The 23146-nt window shown below is 32.1% G+C and overlaps 1 protein-coding gene across 1 annotated transcript; it reads right to left on the bottom strand.

Annotated features, from left to right (window-relative positions):
* Positions 1 to 3103: 3103 nt before the first annotated feature.
* Positions 3104 to 22665, bottom strand: LOC107570292 (glycine receptor subunit alpha-2-like). Its single transcript, XM_016256508.1, has 9 exons — positions 22333 to 22665; positions 21338 to 21471; positions 16441 to 16530; positions 12897 to 12952; positions 12414 to 12519; positions 11201 to 11338; positions 9842 to 10056; positions 5902 to 6051; positions 3104 to 3410 (listed from the first exon to the last, which is right to left on the bottom strand). The coding sequence occupies exons 1-9, from the start codon at positions 22410 to 22412 to the stop codon at positions 3129 to 3131; spliced, it is 1251 nt and encodes a 416-aa protein (XP_016111994.1). The 5' UTR covers positions 22413 to 22665; the 3' UTR covers positions 3104 to 3128.
* Positions 22666 to 23146: the final 481 nt, after the last annotated feature.

The following is a 23146-nucleotide window of genomic DNA, read 5'->3' as shown; positions in this document are numbered from 1 at the left end:
TGCTACTTCGAATTAAACTAAATGAAAACTAGAAAAGTGAGTAATATTTGATAAAAGCATAACTGACAGGTTTTCATATTGTATCATAGTTAACATCTATTTTAATAGTTTAATATAAATGTTTTTCATATCGAATACTAAATATATACAGAAAAATAGTTTTATGTAAACCTTTGAAGAATTATTTTATTTCTATCTTTATATGTATCTGTAGATATTGTAAAAAAAATATATTGATGTACATCAAACAAAAAATATTGCAGTATGTGTTTTACAAGAACATTATATATATATATATATTTAAAATAAAATATTTTACTATTTGTATGATATTTTCAAGATTTTTTTAAACCAACTGATAATTTTTATATATTTTTTTCTGTTCAAAATCTTTACTGTTTGTATGACATTTCGTTTTAATCAATTAATTTATATGTTATTTTTTCCCGTGTTCTATCACTTTGCATCCAAATTCTAAATAAAAGCCAGTTGGTTAAAGCCTCATCTCCAGGAAGTGACATCGTTTTGGAGGGAAATCGGCAGCATGTCTGAGTATTACGATGTCAGTGTCTGATGCTCTTGTGTTTCAGTCTGCAGATCAATCAACGTTTGACATGAAGATCAGCGTCCTGAGGAACGACAGCAGCTTCTCACTGACAGATCAGATGCATTTGCTGAGGCGTCTTAGGAGAAGGAAGCCTTTGATTGAAATACAGCTGCTTCAGACACACTGAGGATTTCCACAAAAATACTCTGATTTTCTCTTGGAGAGGCAGAAACTGGCAGTGAATTATACACATATTGAAATGTATTTGGTTTTCTAGTTTTGCACATATATGAATAAACGATGAACAAAAGAAAAATGCACATTACTTTTGACTAAAATAAATGATTTCAGTTTGTTCAGCGTTGATTGCATCATTTTCTGTATTTAATGTTGGTGTTTCTGTCAAATAATCAGCACGATTCATAACAGTCCTCGTGTTTCAGATGAAACGGAGCAAACACAAGCGCCGCTGACAATCATCCAGCTCAAGTGTCCTCGCCGCTGCCACTGTTACCATGGAAACCAGCATCAGCATCAGCACCATCCGTCTGGAGCTTCATCACTGTGTATGAGATCAGCTGTAACGGTGATGTTGATTGCATCATTTTCTGTATTTAATGTTGGTGTTTCTGTCAAATAATCAGCACGATTCATAACAGTCCTCATGTGTTTCAGATGAAACGGAGCAAACACAAGCGCCGCTGACAATCATCCAGCTCAAGTGTCCTCGCCGCTGCCACTGTTACCATGGAAACCAGCATCAGCATCAGCACCATCCGTCTGGAGCTTCATCACTGTGTATGAGATCAGCTGTAACGGTGAGTTGTTGTTATTACTGTTTTCTTGAAATATATCATTCCATCAGTGTCTCAGCAACGGATGCTCTGCAGTGAATGGGTGCCGTCAGAATGAGAGTCCAAACAGCTGATAAAAACATCACAATAATCCACAGCACTCCAGTCCATCAGTTAACATCTGGAGAAGACAAAAGCTGAAACAAACCCAGCATTAAGACGTTTTAACTAAAATGCATTGAGTCCATAATCCACAATAACGCTTCCTCCAGTGAGTCAGTGTTCTGGTGTGAATCAGGAGAGAAATCTGCACAGATCAAGCACCGTTTACACAGCTCTAAACACATATGTGACTAGATTTTGATGCGAGAGACAACAGCAGATGGACTTATTATGGATTATGGACTCATATTTTAGTTAAAAGCATCTTAATGCTGGATGTGTTTCAGCTTTTGTCTTCTCCAGATGTTAACTGATGGACTGGAGTGCTGTGGATTATTGTGATGTTTTTATCAGCTGTTTGGACTCTCATTCTGACGGCACCCATTCACTACAGTGGAATTGATGTCCGCAAGACATCACAGTTTAGGACAGACATCTTGCCGATCTTCATTATCTAATCACGATCGTTTGATCCCCAATTATTGGCTCAGTGGACCTGAAATATGAAAATGTTCAGCATATGCAGCGTTTAATAGTTTGATACTCAACACATCTCCAAACAACTGATAATGCGTCACAGTCGTGAGAAACAGACAAATCTACATCATACCCTACTGGAATGAGACAAAACCAAAGACACTTTCCATCTGTGATCTTCAGTATTATGTGTTATTAATCATCCAAACCAACTGAGACGACAGCTGAGGAAAAATGTTTTCCTATAAATTATGGGTAGAGCTGAAAAGCTCCATATCGGTAAATATTATATAATACAATGTTTATATATATATATATATATATATAGTATTATGTTTCACCTTTTAGTTTTTTACTTTAAATTCTCTAGTTTTAACATATTACTATATGATGCTTTTAAACTGATTCATATTTTATTTCTAATATATACGTTTAAATATATGCATTTAGCAGCTGCTTTTATCCAAAGCAACTCAGAAAAGTAGAAGAAAGCAATCAATTCATAATAAAAGTACTTTTTAATTTACTTCAATATACAATGTTTTAAAATGTAGTGTTACACTTAATGTAATGTTTTTATATTCTATATAATGAAATAGAATATTATATTTATATATTAAATTTGAAATATATATATATATACACACACACACACACACAATTTTAAAATATTATATAAACATATGTATAAATATTAAAAAATATATATTTTAGATGTGTGTGTGTATATATATATAATTGTGTGGTGTGGATATGTAAATTAAAAATAAAAATATTTTAAATATATTATAAATATATGGTATTTTGAAAGTATTGTTAAAATGTAATTTTAATTATTCAAATATAATTTTGAATTTAATTATATAACATTTTATTACATTATATTTACCGACTTTTAATATAGCATTTTAATATGTAATATTTCCATTGATATAACCTGGGTTCAGTGAGACTCATCCTCATAAATCCACAATATTGTGTTTGTGCAGTAAAACACGTGCTGCTGTGATTAGAAAGAGGAGAAGAGTGACGACTCCAAAAGACAATCGTATAAAACAGCGTCTTTTGTACGAAACCGTCCGTCAAAAGCTGATCAGATGTCCAAATACTGTCGATGCGGTTGATTATCCCCAGTGTTTGTGTCTGCATCAGGTTTTGCCGGCGCTGTCGTGTCGGATGATCTTGTAGGTGATCCAGTAGAAGACGTTGAAGATGAGGAAGGCCAGAGGGAAGGCGGCGCGTGATACGGTGTCGATCCTCTTCGCTCGGTCCACAAACTTCTTGCGGTTCACGTCGGTGTCCTTCGGGACGGCCGGCGGCGGATTGGCGTTCGTCTGCGTGTTTTTGACCATCGTCCCGTCCGTCACGTTCCCGCAGGACGCGGTGTTATATCCGGAGAAATGCAGACGGCCGTCCTGTAATTCCTCCTCCTGTGCGTTCAGAAACACAGAGAAACAGGTTCCTATGCGGTTTGGAAAAGTATGGAAAAATATTTGCATTTCCAGACCTTTGCCCCTATTTAGTCTTTATATTAGAGCCCGACCGATATGGGTTTTGGGAGCCGATACCGATATTAGGCGATACCGATATATCGGCCGATATTCTTTGTGTATATTATAGTACAGTAAGAGTACAGTATAGTACAAGCGTGTGTTTTATAGACATAATTATATCTGGTGATCTAAAATGTGTTTATTTCCTGTAGGTCAGATTTTTGAATATCTGTGCGATTTTGTTTTATGTAATATTATTAAAATCTGCCTGAACACATTGTTATATTAGTAGCTGGCAGGTTTGATAAAGACGTGAATGGGACACATTTTTAGTTGCGATACTTTGTGTGTGTGATACTTCTTTCGCAGCAGGGCGGATGATCCTCTCTCGATTAGCGCTGCGTTTCTTCAGCCTGCAGCGCGTCTTCATCTTTGTCTCAGGTGTCGAGGCTTTTGAAGCTTCAGGTGCAAATGTGTTTGTCTAAAATTAATGGAGCGATAATCCTGCAAGAGCTTTCGGTGTTTTGTAGCTTGTTAAAGGATTGTTATTGTCTTTCTTTAGTGGCTTATTTAAAAGGATTCATGTTTAAGTTGATTTGATGCTAACGCTTTACAATACGGTTGCATTTAATAGCATTATTGCATGTGCAAACGTACTAACTACACTGTAAAACTGATTTTGATCAAATGATCACATTCACTCATTTTATTGTTTTTAATTGTAATTTTATGGTGTTTTTTGTTGTAATTTTAGAGGTTGATTTTAAAAATCACCATCCACTTTCATTGTCAGTTATATGTATTTATTTGAAAATATATTTATATATTTTTATTTCTACATGTAATATGTTTATTAAATGAAAAAATATCCGCTTTCATTGGGAATTTGTTTTAAAATATATTTATGTGTTTTAATTTTATTTCTAAATAAATACATTTAAATAACAATGAAAGTGGATGGTGATTTTTATACTAGATTGATAAAATCAAAAATTAAACATAATTATTTGGGGAAAAATAATAAAAAATCTGTCATGATTTACTCAACCACATGTTGAACCGAACTTTATTTCTTCTCTGGAACACAAATAAAGATGTTAATCAAAATGTCACAATTAAAAATTAAATGATCATTAACTTTTTATTGTATAAATGTGTTTGTATATGTATATATAAATATATTTTAAAATAAACAAATTTAAATAACACTGAAAACATTTATTAAATTAAAAAATCCACTTTTTATTTTATTTATTTTAAAATATATGAATTTTTAAATTTTATTTCTAAACATATTTCTAAAATGTAAAAATATATATATATTTTTTCCCATTTTGATTAATATCTCCGTTTTTGTGACCCTGCAGCACAAAAGCAGTGTTAAGTCGCTGGGGGATATTTGTAGCAATAGCCAACAATACATTGTATGGGTCACAATTATACATTTCTCTTTTATGCCAAAAATCATTAGGATATTAAGTAAAGATCATGTTCCATGAAGATATTTAGCAAATGTCCTACCGTAAATATATCAAAACTTAATGTTTGATTAGTAATATGCATTGCTAAGAACTTCATTTGAACAACTTTAAAGATGATTATTTTTTTGCACCCTCAGATTCCAGATTAAATATATATATTTTTTTTCCCATTTTGATTAATATCTCCGTTTTCATGACCCTGCAGCACAAAAGCAGTGTTGAGTCGCTGGGGGATATTTGTAGCAATAGCCAACAATACATTGTATGGGTCACAATTATACATTTCTCTTTTATTCCAAAAATCATTAGGATATTAAGTAAAGATCATGTTCCATGAAGATATTTAGCAAATGTCCTACCGTAAATATATCAAAACTTAATGTTTGATTAGTAATATGCATTGCTAAGAACTTCATTTGAACAACTTTAAAGATGATTATTTTTTTGCACCCTCAGATTCCAGATTTTCAAACGACCAAATATTGTCCGATCCTAACAAACCATACATCAATGGAAAGCTTATTTATCTCAATTTCAATAATACTTTATGACTGGTTTTGTGCTCCAGGGTCACAAATAAAGTTTGGATCAACATGTGGCTGTGTAAATGATGACAGATTTTGAATTATTGGATGATTTATTCCTTTAATGTTATTTTTGTCCCATTGGAGATTAATTTCAGCCTACAATATGAGCAGTTCCTTCACATATCTGTGAATAATTACGGCGTAAACAGACGAGCGTTTGCGATGCTGAAGTAAACCGTGTGTTATTAAGCTGCTGATTGAGTGATCTGTAATATCTGTGGGGATGATAGAGCTGATGGGTTTAGCTGGCGAGGCTGAGGCTGTTTTTGTGGGATGGGATTCGTTCTCCGGCCTTCAAACTAAAGATGCTTGAACCCTGTGAAGCCCCAATCATAAATGCGTCTGTCAGTGTTTCGGCACCTTCTGATGTCGTCTCTGTCTTCGTTTCAGCCGCAGAAACTCCTTCTGCTGTCTGGAGACGAAGTTAACGCCGGCGTATTCCAGCAGAGCGGCGAAGACGAACAGCAAACACACCGCCATCCAGACGTCTATGGCCTTCACATAGGACACCTGCACAGGAGCAGAGGAGGAAGCCAGTATAGACTTATTTACTTTCTATAATATATAAATGCATGTATACTTTAAAAATAAAATATAAGATTTTCAGCTCTGTATATGTTGTTTACTTTATAAGGTACTAAAAAGTATAAACAATTTTAAATTAAGTATTTATTTAGAATATTTAAATTAAATAAAAGTTGTATATAATACTTTATATAAAAATACATTTTGAACTTAATCAAAATACACTTATTATTATTTAATATATTACATATAAAGGAAATACATATTATTTTTTATTTATATGTAAAATATATATTTTTAAACTTTATATATTTTTAGTAAAAATCATATTAAATACTATTTATAAAGGAAAGATTATACGTATAAATAATTGTAATACATTTATTTAATAAATAGAACATTTAATGTATTACAGTAACAAGCTTTTAGTTTATTTTAATTAATTTTTTATTTATATATTTTTAACTTCAACAGTTTGAAATATTAAAATAGTACAATTGCCTATATAACAATTTAAAATTATTTCTTTATATCTATCTATCTATCTAGCTATCCAACTATCATCTCTCTATCTATCCATCTATCTTCTCTCTAGCTATCCAACTATCTATCTATCTATCTATCTATCCATCTATCATCTACCTATCCATCTATCATCTCTCTATCCATCTATTATCTACCTATCCATCTATCATATATCTGTCATCTCTCTAGCTATCCATCTATCATCTCTCTATCTATCCATCTATCATCTCTCTAGCTATCCATCTATTATCTACCTATCCATCTATCATATATCTGTCATCTCTCTAGCTATCCATCTATCATCTCTCTATCTATCCATCTATCATCTCTCTAGCTATCCATCTATTATCTACCTATCCATCTATCATATATCTGTCATCTCTCTAGCTATCCATCTATCATCTCTCTATCTATCCATCTATCATCTCTCTAGCTATCCATCTATTATCTACCTATCCATCTATCATATATCTGTCATCTCTCTAGCTATCCATCTATCATCTCTCTATCTATCCATCTATCATCTCTCTATCCATCTCTCATCAATTCAATTCAATTCAATTCAATTCAAAATTGCTTTATTGGAATGACTGTAAATTATACAATATTATAAGCTTAGTACACATGTACAAAAAAGATAAAAACAAATAATAATAATATAATAACAATAATAATAAGTAAATGAACATCATATTAATATAATGGATAACATCAACATCTTAGAAGTCTTAAACTAACAAATTATAAGAAGCTCTGGTGAACTCCATGCCCAAGAGGGTTAAGGCAGTGCTGGAAAATAATGGTGGCCACACAAAATATTGACAACTTTGGGCCCAATTTGGACATTTTCACTTAGGGGTGTACTCACTTTTGTGGAAAGCGGTTTAGACATTAATGGCTGTGTCTTGAGTTATTTTGAGGGGACAGCACATTTACACTGTTATACAAGCTGTACACTCACTAATTTACATTGTAGAAAAGTGTCATTTCTTCAATGTTGTCACATGAACAGATATAATAAAATATTTACAAAAATGTGAGGGGTGTACTCACTTCTGTGAGGTACTGTATATATCTATCTATATCTATCATCTATATATGTCTTATCATCTATCTATCATCATCTATCTGTCTATCTATCTATCATTTATCTATGTCTATCTATCTATCATCATCTATCTGTCTATCTATCATTTATCTATGTCTATCTATCTATCTATCATCTATCGATCTATCATCAATCTAGCTACTGTATATACATGTGTGTGTGTATATATATATATATTATTTATCTTTATTTAACTAGAACATTTCATATATTAAAGCAACATATTTATTTAGTTAGTTACCACAATATATTAAAAGTAACTAACTAAGGTTGTTCAGAGAACATTTTAAACAAATAAATCATTGAATCAGTTTCGGTTCACTAAAATGGACAGATTGCACTGATTCAACTTTATTTTCTAATCAGTATATCAAACAAAACAGCCTAAAAGCATGAATTATGAGTTGTTTTCATTCACACATTAGCCTGTGTGTTAACTGTTGATAATCGTTATGTTTCTGATTATAATATCTGCTGTGAGTTTAGCAGACAGACAGACTGAATGAGTCAGATCATGCAGAGAGAAAAGCCTTCATTAGAAGCTCCTGCAGGATTATGGGATTATTCTCCGTCTAGTAATGAGCGCTTTGATTTCCAAATAATACTGATTATTAGATTAACATAATGTCACATGCGTCGTATGAGGGTGAATCCAGTGAAAGCTATATAACATCCAGTCATATTTCTGTGACGGTTATAAGGCACTGAAACCCTCTTCAGTCAGAAAAGCAGCGATTAGAGCCGAAGGTAATTTGCATTATGGGTTATGAAACAAAAAACCCTGATAATTGTGTTCTCAGCTTTTGTTGTTTCAGTCGGGACTCTTTCCATTTCATATTCATGTTCCCTTTCATGCATAACGCTTCATCTGCGTCTCTCATTTACAACAATGAACTAATTATTAGTCTGAAACTCATTAAAAAAATATAAATCTCTAAAAATAAACAGAGTTATGCTTTAGTAACTTCTTGATACTGTGGTCCTATTATGAGGAAACAGGTTACAGAATCAAGAAATTACTGAAGCATGAGTTTTTTATCATTTACAGTTTATTTTTATCAAGTTAATTCTTTTAGCAAATATGTAAAATAAATCAATTTCATTGCAGTGTTTACTTCCTTTTTATTAATGTTAATTGTTTTTTATTTGTGAAAAAATAAACTAAAATAATTAGAAATATATAATTGTAAAATGAATAAATATTTGTAAAAAAATAAACAGATTTATGCTTTAATAACGTATTGATTCTCTAATCACTATTTTTCACAAATAAAAAAAATAAAGCATGAATACAAACGACAAACTGCAATGAAATTTATATTTTATTTACATATTTACTAAATTAGAAATGATAAAAAATGCAATAATTAAAAAATGCAATCTGCAAAATAAAACGATTTATGCTTCACTAACTTATTGATTCTGTTATAATATAATAGTTTTCACAATTAAATACTTAAAACATGAATTAGCATGATAAGTTATCAGAGAAAAACATCTCATATCACCTGCTGAAATGTTCCTATTAATACATTTCCAAATGTGCATTCTGAATAATAAATACGCTTATTTCCCAACTAACCTGCTGCAGTCAAGGTCGTCGTCTCTTTAACAATGTTTTTCTCTTACTGATCATATTTCATACCTGTTTACATTTTTTAAATGAATTTGACTGATAAACACCCTTACAAAAATCTGCCATGGTTTTACTACAGTAAAATGGTTAAAAAGCGCTATATAAATAAAGGTGACTTGACTTGTAAATATGTAGTAACCATGTTTTACTATACGTTTTCCGCGTACTGATTTCCATTTGTATTGCCACAGTTTTACTACACATACCATGGTTACTTTTCGTAAGAGCAGTGTTAAAATAGATGAATGAATGCGCGGGCCTTGCCTTAAAGAAATTGAACAATGTTGAACATTTTGGCTAATTAATCTTAAACAGTGTAACGTGCCGACAGTGTGACTTTGAATATTAATTAAGAATTTTGGCATAAATATGTGTTACATACAGAATGAAAAAAGACAGAATAATGACAAAAATTTAATACAAATGAATAAATATGTTCATTCTGATCTTATATTCATCAGGTCTCACACACAATGCAGCATCGCAAAATATATTTGACCTCTGACCTTGGGCAGCGAGGCTCGTGAGCCGGAGCTCTGTGTGGTCATGGTGAGGACGGTGGTGATGCCGAGCGCGACCCGCGCCGGAGCCGCATCCATGTGGATCCAGAAGGAGACCCAGGAGAGGATGACGATGAGGAGGCTGGGGATGTACATCTGGATCAGGTAATATCCCATCTGCCGCTCCAGCAGGAACTTCACCTCGATGCACGTGAACTTCCCTGAACACACACACACACACAGAGACACAGACAGACAGACAGACAGACAGACAGACAGACACACACACACACACACACACACACACACACACACACAGTCACAGCTTCACAAAGACCTCTCTAGAGGGATAGTTCAGTGTTAATTTAATCATCCTCAGGCCATGCAAGATGTGAGTTTGTTCTTTTCATCTTGTTTGCCATCCGAGATTGGAAAAAGATGTTGAGTAAGAAGATTTTTTTGAGAAGATTTAACTTACTGTGTAATGTATGTGTAAAAAAAAAAAATATATATATATATATATATAAATTGTTACTTGAAATGAAATAAATGTTAACTGACATAAAAAACGTATTTTAGTTCAGCTAGTTTTTAAGGCAAAATTTCTCATTTTCATTTAGTTTACCTTCATGTAATAAAAAACTGAAACTAAAATAAAAATTAAAAGTTAGTAAAATAATATAGACATTTTAAAAACAACAAAACTAATAAAAATGAGAAAAAAAATCACACAACAAAAATACTAAAACTTTAAAATTAACAAGGCAATATAAAAATACAATCAAATTCAAAACATTAACAAAATCTATAATAGTATCTCAATGAAACTAAAATAACTGTTTTAAATTGAAATACTAAAATAACTTTAAAAACAATGAAAACTATACATTGTAAAAAGATGTAAATAAAAGAATCAATACAACTAATTTAAAAAGATGATTTAAATCCATTTTAGAAGTAAAATTTCATGTTTAATTAAATTGTGAAATTTACTAGCAGTGAAAATGGAAAGAATCAGGCTCATGTTTGCATTTTATTCTGTCTCTGACCATAACTCTGAACTTGATGTCAGGATTAGTCATAAAATAATTGATCAAATTGTTATTAATGCAGCTCAGATTCAGACAGGATTCATGTGTTTGTGTGTTTTTCTGCTGATTAAGGGAAAATACGAAACGACTTCACCATACGAAACGATTATTAAAAGCAAAAATGCCACAAAATGCAGACATTTAGTGAGAAAGTGTGATGTGAAAGAGCAAACCAGACAGTGTTTTTGGAATCAGCAGCACTAAATGAATAAGAAACGAGTGCTGGTTGAATGATGGGGTTGTTATGATGATTGTTAAAGGGGTTATGAGTGACCTGTGTTGTAGTGTTTGGTGCAGTAGCCCAGCTCCTTCTCGTCTCTGATGATGAACTGCGGTAACGTCAGACCCTCGGCGACCTGAACCGGACCTTTATCAAGCCACTCGAAGATCAGGTCGTTCATCGTGTAGCCGACTGGAGAAAACATGAGCGGAAACACTGCGTTACTGCTGTTAGCCTTCATTAGCATAATAATAAAGAACACTTTCAGTTATACCTTCATTCAAGGTCAAGTATGAAGATTACTCAAATTGAAAATAACAACAACAACAAAAAACTGAAAAAACAATAAAACTAAATAAGCATATTAAAAAACAAACTGACAAAAATGCACAGCAAAATTACTAAAACTTTAACTAAAACTAAAATTAAAACAACAAAAATAAAAATAAAAAACTATTTAAAATATCAATACATTTTATAAAACTAAAAATAACTAAAGAACTGAAAATAGCTAAACTAAATCTAAAATTAAAAAATAAAACTATTCAGACGTAAATAAATAAATAAAACCGATAAAAAGTACAACAAAGTGACTAAAACGTTAAAATTAAAATGTATATATAATATATAAATATAATAAAACTAAAAATAACAAAACAACTTGAAAACTTCAACTAGAATAAAAAGAAAATCTAGATATTACCAAATATCATAAAACTATAAAATACTAATTCAAAACATTAATAAATATCATAAAATTAAAAATAACTAAAAAACTGAAATATAAAAAAAATAATAAAAATTATGTAGACTTGATAAAAAACCTGACAAAAATACACAATAAAATGACTACAATTTTAACTAATTAAAATATAAATGGCAAAGATAAGAAACTAATTCAAAATATTAATAAAACAAAAAATAACTAAACAAAAACTGAAATAAAAAATAATAAACTATACAGATATATAGATATATGTTTAAATTATAATGAAAAGACAAAAAATAAAAGTAAAACTGATCAAAAATATCAACAGATATCATAAAAATAAAAATAAAAAAAGTAAACATTATAAAAACAATATAGGCACTAATAAATCAACAAAAACCGTTATCTAAAATTAAAGTTTAAACAGAAAATATAAAATAAAAATATTAACAAATATGGTAAAGCTAAAAATAATGAAACAAGAATTGAAATGAGAAGTAATATAAACAATATAGACATTAATAAAATGTCTGAAACATTAAAGCATGAAGTACGCACAGCTCTCCAGCTGCATGGTGCAGGTCTGGACGTCCATCGGGAAGTTCTTCAGATCCATCGGACAGGACAATATTAACGTCAGCCTACAGACAACGTGACCGACACACTGCGTTATATAATATCATTATAATATCAGACCTGATTCATGTGACTGCAGTGTTTAATGTTAGACGAGTTCATCTGAGAAACACCTGCAAGCTCAGTCCTCAGCCGATCTATGACTTGTGCATGAATTCAGAGCTGACGGCTTGTGATTTATAGAAACAGAGCATTTATGAAAAGTAGGACAGCGTCATATCAGCTCATTTTCAAAATAAAGATGTGGATTTACGATAAGAGATCTGTTCAGGGCTCGTGTTCGCTCGAGTCACTAGCGAATAGAAAAGCTTCGATTTATACATACGATTTTACTATTGTTTGAGCACTAGTAAAATATTTCTGTTTTGCATTCTGTTCTGACTCGATGCCATTTGAGAACTAGACCTGATGTTCTTCAGCATGACTTGAGATGCAACGAGCATCGCATCGCATCTTTAAGACTATAAACAGAGCACAATCTGAGAGACTTATGATTTATTTTGTGCTATAACTTTTCATAAACATTCTAAAACGTAAGTTAGATTATAAATGAAACGATGCCAATTTTTCAATGTGTCAGCGTTCTTTTTGTATTTATATACTATTATAATATTTATTAATATTTTGAATTGCCTTTTATTTTTTTTAGATGTTTGGTTTTATTAATTTGTGCGTTCTTATTCGTTTTTTCTTATATGCTTTCATTTGTTTTATTTGTAGTAATCTTATTACTTCAACTTTTATTTCAGTTTTCATTTGTTTTTGTTTTTCTTAGTTTTTCATCCAATATTTATATTTTATTTCAGCTTTCATTTCAACTTTACTTTCAGTAATTTCATGTGCTTTTGTCATTTTTATTCCTTGTTTTATGTTTCCATTTAGCTTTCATTTCTATAATTATTTTTAATATTAAGCTGTTTTAATCTCTTAATATTTCTATTTAGCTTTTATTTTAATTGCTTTTTGTGCTTTTGTCACTTTTATTAGTTTTTTTAAATATTTCCTTAATTTATTTTTATTTGAGTAATTTTAGTACTTCAACATAAAATGTTTTATGAAAAAACATATCCCATCAGTGCAGAAGAGTGAACAGCTTTATTATCAGATGAATTTGATGTCTTCTGCTCTTATTTGGTTTGTTTTAGTATTTTTAGTACTTCAACTTACACTTGTTATATTTCAGTCAGTTGCCAAGGCAACACTTCTATTTTTGCTTAAGTTGAAGTTGAAGTTTTCCATCTAATACTTATATTTTATTTCAGATATCATTTTAATTTGAGTCATTATTTGTGCTTTTGTGTCTCTTTTTTTTATCTATTAGCTTTCTTCAATTTTTATTTATTTTAGTTTTTGTCATTTTTGTTTTTCAATTTGAGCTCATGGCTAAATAAATAAAAAATAAATACATTTTAGTTTAGTCATTTTGTTATGTGCTTTTGTCATTTTTATTAGATTTTTAAAAAAAACTATTTAGCTTTCATCTTTTTTTTCAGTTTTAGTACTTTAACTTAAACGTCTTTTGTTTCAGTTAGTGGCTAAAGCAACATTTCTTATTTCGTTTAAGTTTTTCATCATTTATATTGTTTCAGCTTTCATTGTAATTTTGTGCTTTTATCATTTTTATTCATTTTTAAATATTTCTATTTAGCTTTAATTCATTTTTATTTTTTATTTTTATTTAAACTTTATTTCAGTTGCCAGGGCAACATTTTAAGTTTTTTAGGTTTAAGTTTTTTCATCTAATATATATTTATCATTTTGTTTTATTTCTTTCCTTTTAGTTTTAGTCATTTTGGTTTTAAACATTATTTAAATATTTTGTGCTGTTAATTAGTTTTTGTTCTTCTAAAATATTCATCCTGTTTGATCAAACGAAACTAATCAATTTAAATAAATTTTTTTTTTAAATATTAAAAATATGAAGATCTGCTCCAGATTTAACCCTGACATGCCTGAGATATGAAAGTCAGAGAAATAAACAATTTTTGAAAACTTTACACAAAATATAAAAGAAGTTTTAAAAAAGTTTGCATATGTGTTTTATATGTTGTACCATATTTGATCCATCAGGTTTTTATGGCTCATATAGTCTGATATAGTGAGAATATAAAGAAAAAACTTAAATAAAGAAACTAAATCTGCAGATGCTGATATGTATATGATGATATTCTGCTGCTTGTAATGTAAATCAGTGAGATGTTTCTAACAGTGCAGCAGATGCTGACATAAAATGATCTAAATATCGCTCTATATCTCCAGTAACATGTCTCAGTAAGATGAGGCTGAAATGCTCCAAACATATAATGCAGTGAATGAGAGCTAAAGAAATAAAGGCTCCTCAGAAGATGTGAGATGTTCTGGAGGCTTGTGAAGATCATTCCTCCGCTGAGGAACAGTGAAAGTAAAGCTTCTGGAAACAAACGCTCCTCAAAAGATCCTGAGGATCAGATTTGAGACTCTAAAACATGATTGATGGAGAATCAAGTAAAGCTGAGCTGCTTCAGTGCAGTAAGTGTTCATCTGGAGATATTACTGACGTTATTCTGACCTTTACTTGATCAAAATCAGTCAAGATCTGACACGAGAAGCTCCAGCTCAAGTTGAAGTTTTCTGAAGGTTCCAAAGCAAAATAACCAGCAAAATTGCATTGTTTTTTCCACTTCCTTCCTATGAATTACTATACTAATAATCACAACATAGCTAGAAAGAAGAAAGAATCAAACAGGCCGAGTGCATTACTTTGTTCATTTTACATCTAAATAAAAGCATTCAAGTAAGAAAAACTAATAATCAAATGTAAAAAATAATAGATTGATTATTAAAACTACAAAAGCAGTTCAATCAAGATCAGAATTTTCATTTTTGGGGTGAACTAACCCTTTCACTTCATCATAACATGTAAAGCAAAGCCATTCAGTGACTTTATAAGCATTTCTGTGTGCTTTTGTTCAAAGTTTAGCTTCCAATGCCAGGTTTTCATTAGACGAAGCTCTGTGAAAATGCTGTTGGACGAATATATTAGCCAGACGTTTTCTTCCATTCATTACAAGCAAATCATGGCATTACAAAAGCCTATAGAAATCAAGCGAATTAACTGCTGAAGTATAAAGATAAGTAGCATCATTTAGTGTGCGCATTTTCTTTCAAATGCATTAACAGCATTTTATTACAGTTAACAATGTATTATATATGCATATATGTAATATATAAAAATATTATAAATGTATTTTAAAATATTGATGCATATATATATATATACATTTATACAAATTATGAAAAAAATTAAAACACGTTTTTTAAAATATATTTTATACATCTGTCTATATATATATAGATCTAAATATATTCTATATATTGACACAAAAGTAAATACTCCAGATGCATTACATTATTTTAAGACATCGTTATTTTAAAAAGCAATGAAATATATCAAATCATAAATTAAATGTAGTGTTTTTTCACATCATTTTAATGTTGTTTTGTCCAAAACTCATCAAGCTTTAGTGGTATTTAGTATTCTCTGTAGAGTTCATTAGTGGCCTTGTATGACTGGCTGCTTAAAAATGATCATCAGAAACATGTAAACAAAATTAGCATTTGATCAAAGCAGCGTCTGGTGCTCGTGTTTAATATCCACTGGAGATGGGGTTCAGGAATATTCCTTGGGAAAGAAGCATGCGAGCTGGGAATTGTTTACGTCTGGAAATCTCCAAACGTGACTCTAATCGATCTGAATTCAGATCCAGAGCTTCGTTCTCCGTCGGAGTTATTAAGACTAAAGCGCTTTAATGCCAGTGTGTGTAGAGCAAGGAGCACTGAGGGAATGTTTCAGTACAGCGTCAGAGCGAAGTTCTCTATTGGATTTTATTCATGTGATTGATTGGAAAGTGCTGATTAGAGATGATTTGCAGCAGGAACGAATAGTAACTGGATAATAATTCCTTTTAGCAAAGTAAACGACGAACACTCACCATAGTGGTTTCTGTCACTGAGCCGAAGCTGTTGATGAATATATTACACGTGACGTTCACAGGAGGACCTGCAGACAACAAATAAGAACAACATGATGTTAAACGGCAAAGAATTCAGTAACGTTCACATGTTAAGCCACTGAGTTCACCATTCAGATCACATGCAGTAGCATTCAAAGATTTAGTCTCTTCTGCTCAGAAAGGCTGCATTTATTTGATTAAAAATATTGTAAAAAATCTGAAATATTATTAGAATTGAAACTAGCTGTTTTCTATGTGAATATGTGTTAGACTGTAATGTATTTCTGTGATGTGCAGCTGTATTTTCAGCATCATTACTCCAGTCTTCAGTGTCACATGATCTTCAGAAATCAGTATAATATGCTGATATATAAGAAACATTTCTGATTATCATCAGTGTTTAAAACAGTCGTGCTGCACAATATTTTTGTGGAAACTGATACTTTTTATTTTGTCAGGATTCACAGATGAACAGAAAGATCAAAAGAACAGCATTTATTTGAGATAGAAATGTCTTTACTGCAGAGTTATTTTAGTATTATTTATATACTACCATAGTTTTTAATAATATTTTGAATTACTTACTACCTATTTTTAATTTTTTTTTGGATTTATGCACTTTTGTCAATTCTTTTAATATATATATATATATATTTCAGTTTTAGATCTAGTTTTAATTTAAGTGCATTAATTTAATTTAGTTGCCTATAGGTAACATTTCTAATTTTCATATAGCTTTTCACTTAATATTTTATTTCTACATCTAAAATGTTTTAATAGTTTTTTTAAATTACTGTCACTTTTGATCAATTTAATGCATCCTTGCACAATCACGTAACTGAAATAATGTACATTAACAATATTTGATTATACATGTAACTGTAATATTAATGAATATGAATTAATGAATTTTCATTATATATTTAACTATTTTATTTCAGCTTTTACTAAATTTGCAAAAAATGAAGTTTTATTTTTAGTTAACAATAAAACCCCTGCTTTACTGTCACTTTTTTTCAACTGAAAGCATCCTCGTACAGTATTGTAACTCAAATACTGTATATTGATTGCCTTTTTATAGTTATAATCCTTGTCTACACGTCACAGTTTCTTCATTTCTGTTGTATCCCTCATTAGTAATTCACTTCTGCTAAATGAATCCGTGTCAATATTTTCACATGTATGCGTTTGCTCTGAAATGATTAACGTAGATCGAAAATATTCAATGCAAGAAGTAAAGCATTGTAATAGATTGTGACTATATATCGCTACAGCCTGGCTTCTTGAGCAGATTGTAGCCTGTCATGCATGTTAAAAATCATGAAAGGAGTTTATTAAGGTTCTCTAGGTGCAGCGTTCTAAAAATAATCCATTCGATGCGCCTCGGAGGGATTTTGAACCTCGTGAATGTTTTCTAACAAGATTGTGTTTTAATCACTCCTGGGCACAAACACACATCCACGCCAAACTGAGCTGAATCAAAGCTGGCGCTCGTCTGCTGGAGAGCCGAGGAGAAGCAGACAGACGCTGTGATAGCGTCCTTCAGATACCGCTCCCAAACAAATAAAGTAAGAGACTGTTAAATAACACAGCAGATGAACGCAGACGAATTACTCGATCCTTTGCTTTGACAGACACCATTCACTTCCAGAATACACTGAAGTACAACTACTTCCTCTTACAGAAACCTTCTCAGTATTGCATGAGCAGATGACTTTATTTGGAATATAGTGAGAAGTTGTACCAGTGTTATTTAGTATCAAGATACTGATTTATACAGTAACAATATATAACATACATGTTTCAACAAATGTGACCCTGGAGCACAAAACCAGTCATAAGGGTCAATTTTTCGAAATTGAGATGTATGTATCATCTGAAAGATGAATAAATAAGCTTTTCATTGATGTAAGGTTTGTTAGGATCGGACAATATTTGGCTGAGATACAACTATTTGAAAATCTGGAATCTGAGGGAGCAAAAAAATCTAAATATTGAGAAAATCATCTTTAAAGTTGTTCAAATGAAGTTCTTAGCAATGCATATTACTAATCAAACATTAAGTTTTGATATATTTACGGTAGGACATTTACAGAATATCTTCATGGAACATGATCTTTACTTAATATCCTAATGATTTTTGGCATAAAAGAGAAATGTATAATTTTGATCCATACAATGTATTGTTGGCTATTGCTACAAATATCCCCCAGCGACTTAACACTGCTTTTGTGCTGCAGGCTCACATATAATATAACTTTTAGTTTTTTACTTGCACTTCAAGTTAAACTAAATGAAATCAAAAATGTTGCCAGCTGAAACGAATTTATTTTATTTCAAGTGATGACATTTTATATTGTCAATTATGTGTCTCAGGCATATTTCACCTAAAAATCAACAAAGAAATAATGAATTATATTTTGCATAAAGAAAATTAAGCCTATATTAGGATTTTTTTCAGTTAATTTGAACAATTATCCCTATCCAACAATTACTCATACTAAATCCTTACTGCTGTAATTACAACAAAAACGAATAATTAACTATTTTGCATAAGGAAAATGAACCCTATAGCTATTTTTTGCATTTTAAAATTAATGTAATCAATTATGCACATTACATCCTAAATTCTTATTGCTGTAATTGAGAAAAAAACAAAAGAGAAGTAATAGAAAATTGTAGCATATATTAAGATTTGCATTGTGACATTAATCAATTATGCAGATTTCAATTAACAACATCATATTGCATTTATAGTACATTGCATTATAGTAATACAGTTAAAAACACTGTGTCTACTGATGAGGATAAGACAGTAAAATATCCTAAAAAGAAAAAAAATAATAATTAGTGGTGTTTTCGTGGCACAAAATATAAACAAATGACAAGAAACTACATTATTAGCGTGAACGCACAATAAACAATACTTCTAAAACCTTTATTAATCTTAGCTAACATTAGTTATTTCACCGTGAAACTATCATGAGCAATTGTATTTGACTATTTAAAAGATTAATAATAGCTATACAGATATTTTGCTCAGTGTTAACTAATGCATTAACTAATTTTAACAAATGAGTTACTGAATTATATTCTTAAGACAATTTATATATTTAGATAATTTATGCATGAATAATTTCTTGTTTTTTTATATTGTGGTGAGATGTATGTGTAAAGCTGATGGTTGACTGACCAGGTTTCAATGAGTTCATTTGATCCAATTAATTATGGCATGCTAAAACACATTTAATGCACCGCCTAAAGCATCGTAAGCCTAAGTTGATTGTAGCTCCATTAGTTTCAATGGGTCTACCATGTACTTATGCTTGCAATGCTTTAGTGAAACACAGCCCAGACCTCTACGTCATCCTACATTGATGCAGTTGCTGATGAACGTGATGCAGGACGACTGACTGCGTGATGAAGCCTATTAGAATGCAGTTATATGAGCCTAAAATTCAAGATATGAGTGCAAAAAATCACACTATATGGGTTTTTGTCACAGTAGAACTGTTGAGCGCCTCTAATGAATCCACGTTTTCGAACGAATCAAGTGAATCAGTGATTCAGTGACTTATTCATAAAGACAGTCGCTTGCTTTATTTCTGAATGAATCAGCTGTTTGAACGAATTGAATGAGGTGATGATTCAATGACTCCTTCATAAGGACAGTCGCTTGTTTTTTGTTTCTGATCAAATGAGCCGTTTGAATGAATCGAGCGAGACAATGATTCAGTGACTCCTTCATAAAGACAGTCACTTGCTTCGTTTCTGACCGAAGCAGCCATTTAATCCAATCTAGTGAGGCAATGATTCAGTAATACGTTAATAAAGACAAGTTGCTTGTCTCGGCTGTGTCCGAAAACTGGAAAATGCTGCCTTCAGAAGACATTCCTTCATAAGGATGATTGCTTGCTTCATTTCTGATCAAATGAGCCATTTGAATGAATCGAGCGAGCCAATGATTCAGTGACTCCTTCATAAAGACAGTCACTTGCTTCGTTTCTGACCGAAGCAGCCATTTAATCCAATCTAGTGAGGCAATGATTCAGTAATACGTTGATAAAGACAAGTTGCTTGTCTCGGCTGTGTCCGAAAACTGGAAAATGCTGCCTTCAGAAGACACATTTCAAGGTAGGAAGGCATGAAGGCATATCCGAATCCAATGTCAGCTTCACATCTGAGACGCCTTCATCTGATGGATTTTTGAAGGCAGCATAGATGTATAGTGTCTTACAAGTCTGCCTGATCAGAGGTGGCCCTCACTGAATGAATCAAGTGAGCCAATGATTCAGTGATTCATTTATAAATCAGTCAAACGTGTGATTGAATGATTCGCTCATTGAGACAGTGAATTGTTGTTTTAGTTTCATATTTTCAGTATCATAAAAATCACTTCATATTTCAATATTCAACTTTTTAACCCATTAATGTCCATTTAAAACCCATTGACCTCATAGCATTATTGATGCAATTCTAATTGCCACTTCAGATGCAGCTTCTGAAAACAATGTTATGTGTAATACCTTCAAAATATTCATTTTAAAGCTACTTTTTGTCATGTCTATTCAATGCTTTTCTCATTTAACACACTAATGACATGAAATGATCTTTTTTGGGGGGTAATTTCTCAACCCAAATTGATGTGTGATTCATTTGTAATTGATTCAGATAATTAATAGGTGCATCATGTTATTATTTCGATTAAACATTTTAATCACTCGCAGCATTGTTTGTAAAAATCGATCTGAATCGGAGACATTATGATAAAGCAGCATCAGAATGCTTTGACTGATTGTAATGGCACGCATAAGAACAGCAGTGTAGTGAACTTGATTTTCAGCGGTTTCATGCCTTTAAAGTTGGGTCTTATCCGTGCGTCGTAACCTGACGTTCTGCCCATCAGTTTGTCCAGGAAATCAGAGGGAGACATCGCAGATGAAGATTCACGTCCCGTTATTCTCTCGTACTCTTTTCCTGCGGTTATCCTGAGACACAGTAAACATCACAAACATTCACTTATTTGAGAAACTCACTCTTAATATTCTTTATGGTTATCATTATTTTTATAGGCATAAACTAATGTTCCCGGAACTGTTTTTGGTAATGTTATAAAATAGGAAAACTGCTTGGCAAATTAACATCTCTAGAATAGAATTAAGTAGAAATTAAGTTAAATCAATTTTTTTATTTGATATCAATGCACTTGAGGCTCTTTGTCCTAGAGAATGAACCGAGGCAATAGAGCGGGGCTAGTTGTCACACTTTTACTCCACTGAATATCGTCTGAATGTCCATTTCTGTATAGACACAAACCGATATGAACTACAAACAAGTTATTTATCATGTCTACCTTTGTTGTTCAGAAACTGAGATACAGTTCATTTAACACAATTTGACCCTCATTGCGGGGTATGTTGTCACTATTGACACAAATAAAAGAAACAGCAAAAATGTCATATCACAATTAATGAAATATGTGACCGTTTCAGTTCATTGCATTAAGTTAAACTACTTTGTAGTGATTTTTGTCTTCATGTAAGTCAGTGAGGTTTTATTTTGTCTACTTATATGGCACAGATATGACACTGGATGACACAGAATGCACACAAATATTCTAGATATTGAAGTAGATATTCAGAAATCAACAGAGCAATGCTATTTGTGTACTTCTGACTAAACCCCTCAGTTACTGAGATATTGACCTTGCGTTGTGACAACGCACCCCAGCTTCCTCTACCTATAGAATCACACAAATAGAATGGAATCTGCATTGATCCGCACGCATTCAGATTTGAACGAAGCCTAAGCAGTTGTTGCTTTAACAGCCGAAGAAGTGAAGCACCTACCTGAAGTTGTGCATTTCTATCAAGCACGCGAGTAAAGTTGTGAGGAGTTTTACAGAAGGGCGAGTCATTCCTCTGGCCATGGGCTCAGAAACGCGCCCTGAACGAACGCCAGTCGTGTTTGATTCCGAGCTAAAACACAGCCGGAGGATTCCGCAGGTGAAGCCACTTCAGCCCAGAATCTCATGGTTCGTCAGTGTGGAAGGTTGTTACGCGTCCCCAGCGCGTCTAAAATCATTCTGCGCTCGAATCAGACGATTAGAGATGACGGATGCAGTCCTGTCTGACGTTAAACGGTGTGTTTTCGGAGTGAGACGCGTCTGTCACCGCTGGAGAAGCTCTTCTGATGACAGACGCTGGATTGTGCGCCGGGTTCAGCACTTGGACAGCTCCGCGCCTCTCTGTGCGCATGCGCAACGAATCCGAAGTGGCGGATCGTGAGCGGATTCTTAATCTGAAATGTTGATTAGGGAGTTTTTAAGAGTTAACCACCGAGTTAAGTCTCGGTTAAGTTAAGGCTTGTACCCTCCGCCCCATGAAGTAGCCTAACTCAAAACAATATGTTTGTTTTAAAAGTATGTAGTAGTGCTGGGCGGTATGACCAAAAATTTATATCACGGTATTTTTCACAATTATACCGGTTTCACGGTGCATGACGGTATTTTTTTCATGCATGACCGGGTGTTAAGCATATTTTCTACTGATTGAGAGGAAATACTGCAGTATATTGACTTAGAATGCACTATTTTACTGTCATGATGAGTGAATATATTTCAGTTTTTACTTTTGCTGATTTGAAGCGTCTAGCAGCACCAGC

The sequence above is a fragment of the Sinocyclocheilus grahami genome, unplaced genomic scaffold (genome assembly GCF_001515645.1).
Source record: "Sinocyclocheilus grahami isolate Dianchi unplaced genomic scaffold, SAMN03320097.WGS_v1.1 scaffold1437.1, whole genome shotgun sequence".
Taxonomy (NCBI): Eukaryota; Metazoa; Chordata; class Actinopteri; order Cypriniformes; family Cyprinidae; genus Sinocyclocheilus; species Sinocyclocheilus grahami.
This window is presented reverse-complemented; position numbering and strand designations above follow the sequence as displayed.

Coding starts and splice junctions, on each gene's coding strand:
- LOC107570292 (XM_016256508.1), bottom strand. CDS start 22,412: ATGGCCAGAGGAATGACTCGCCCTTCTGTAAAACTCCTCACAACTTTA. Junction 16,531..21,337: donor GATAAGACCCAACTTTAAAG/GCATGAAACCGC, acceptor TGTTGTCTGCAG/GTCCTCCTGTGAACGTCACG. Junction 6,052..9,841: donor CACGAGCCTCGCTGCCCAAG/GTCAGAGGTCAA, acceptor GCTCCTGTGCAG/GTGTCCTATGTGAAGGCCAT.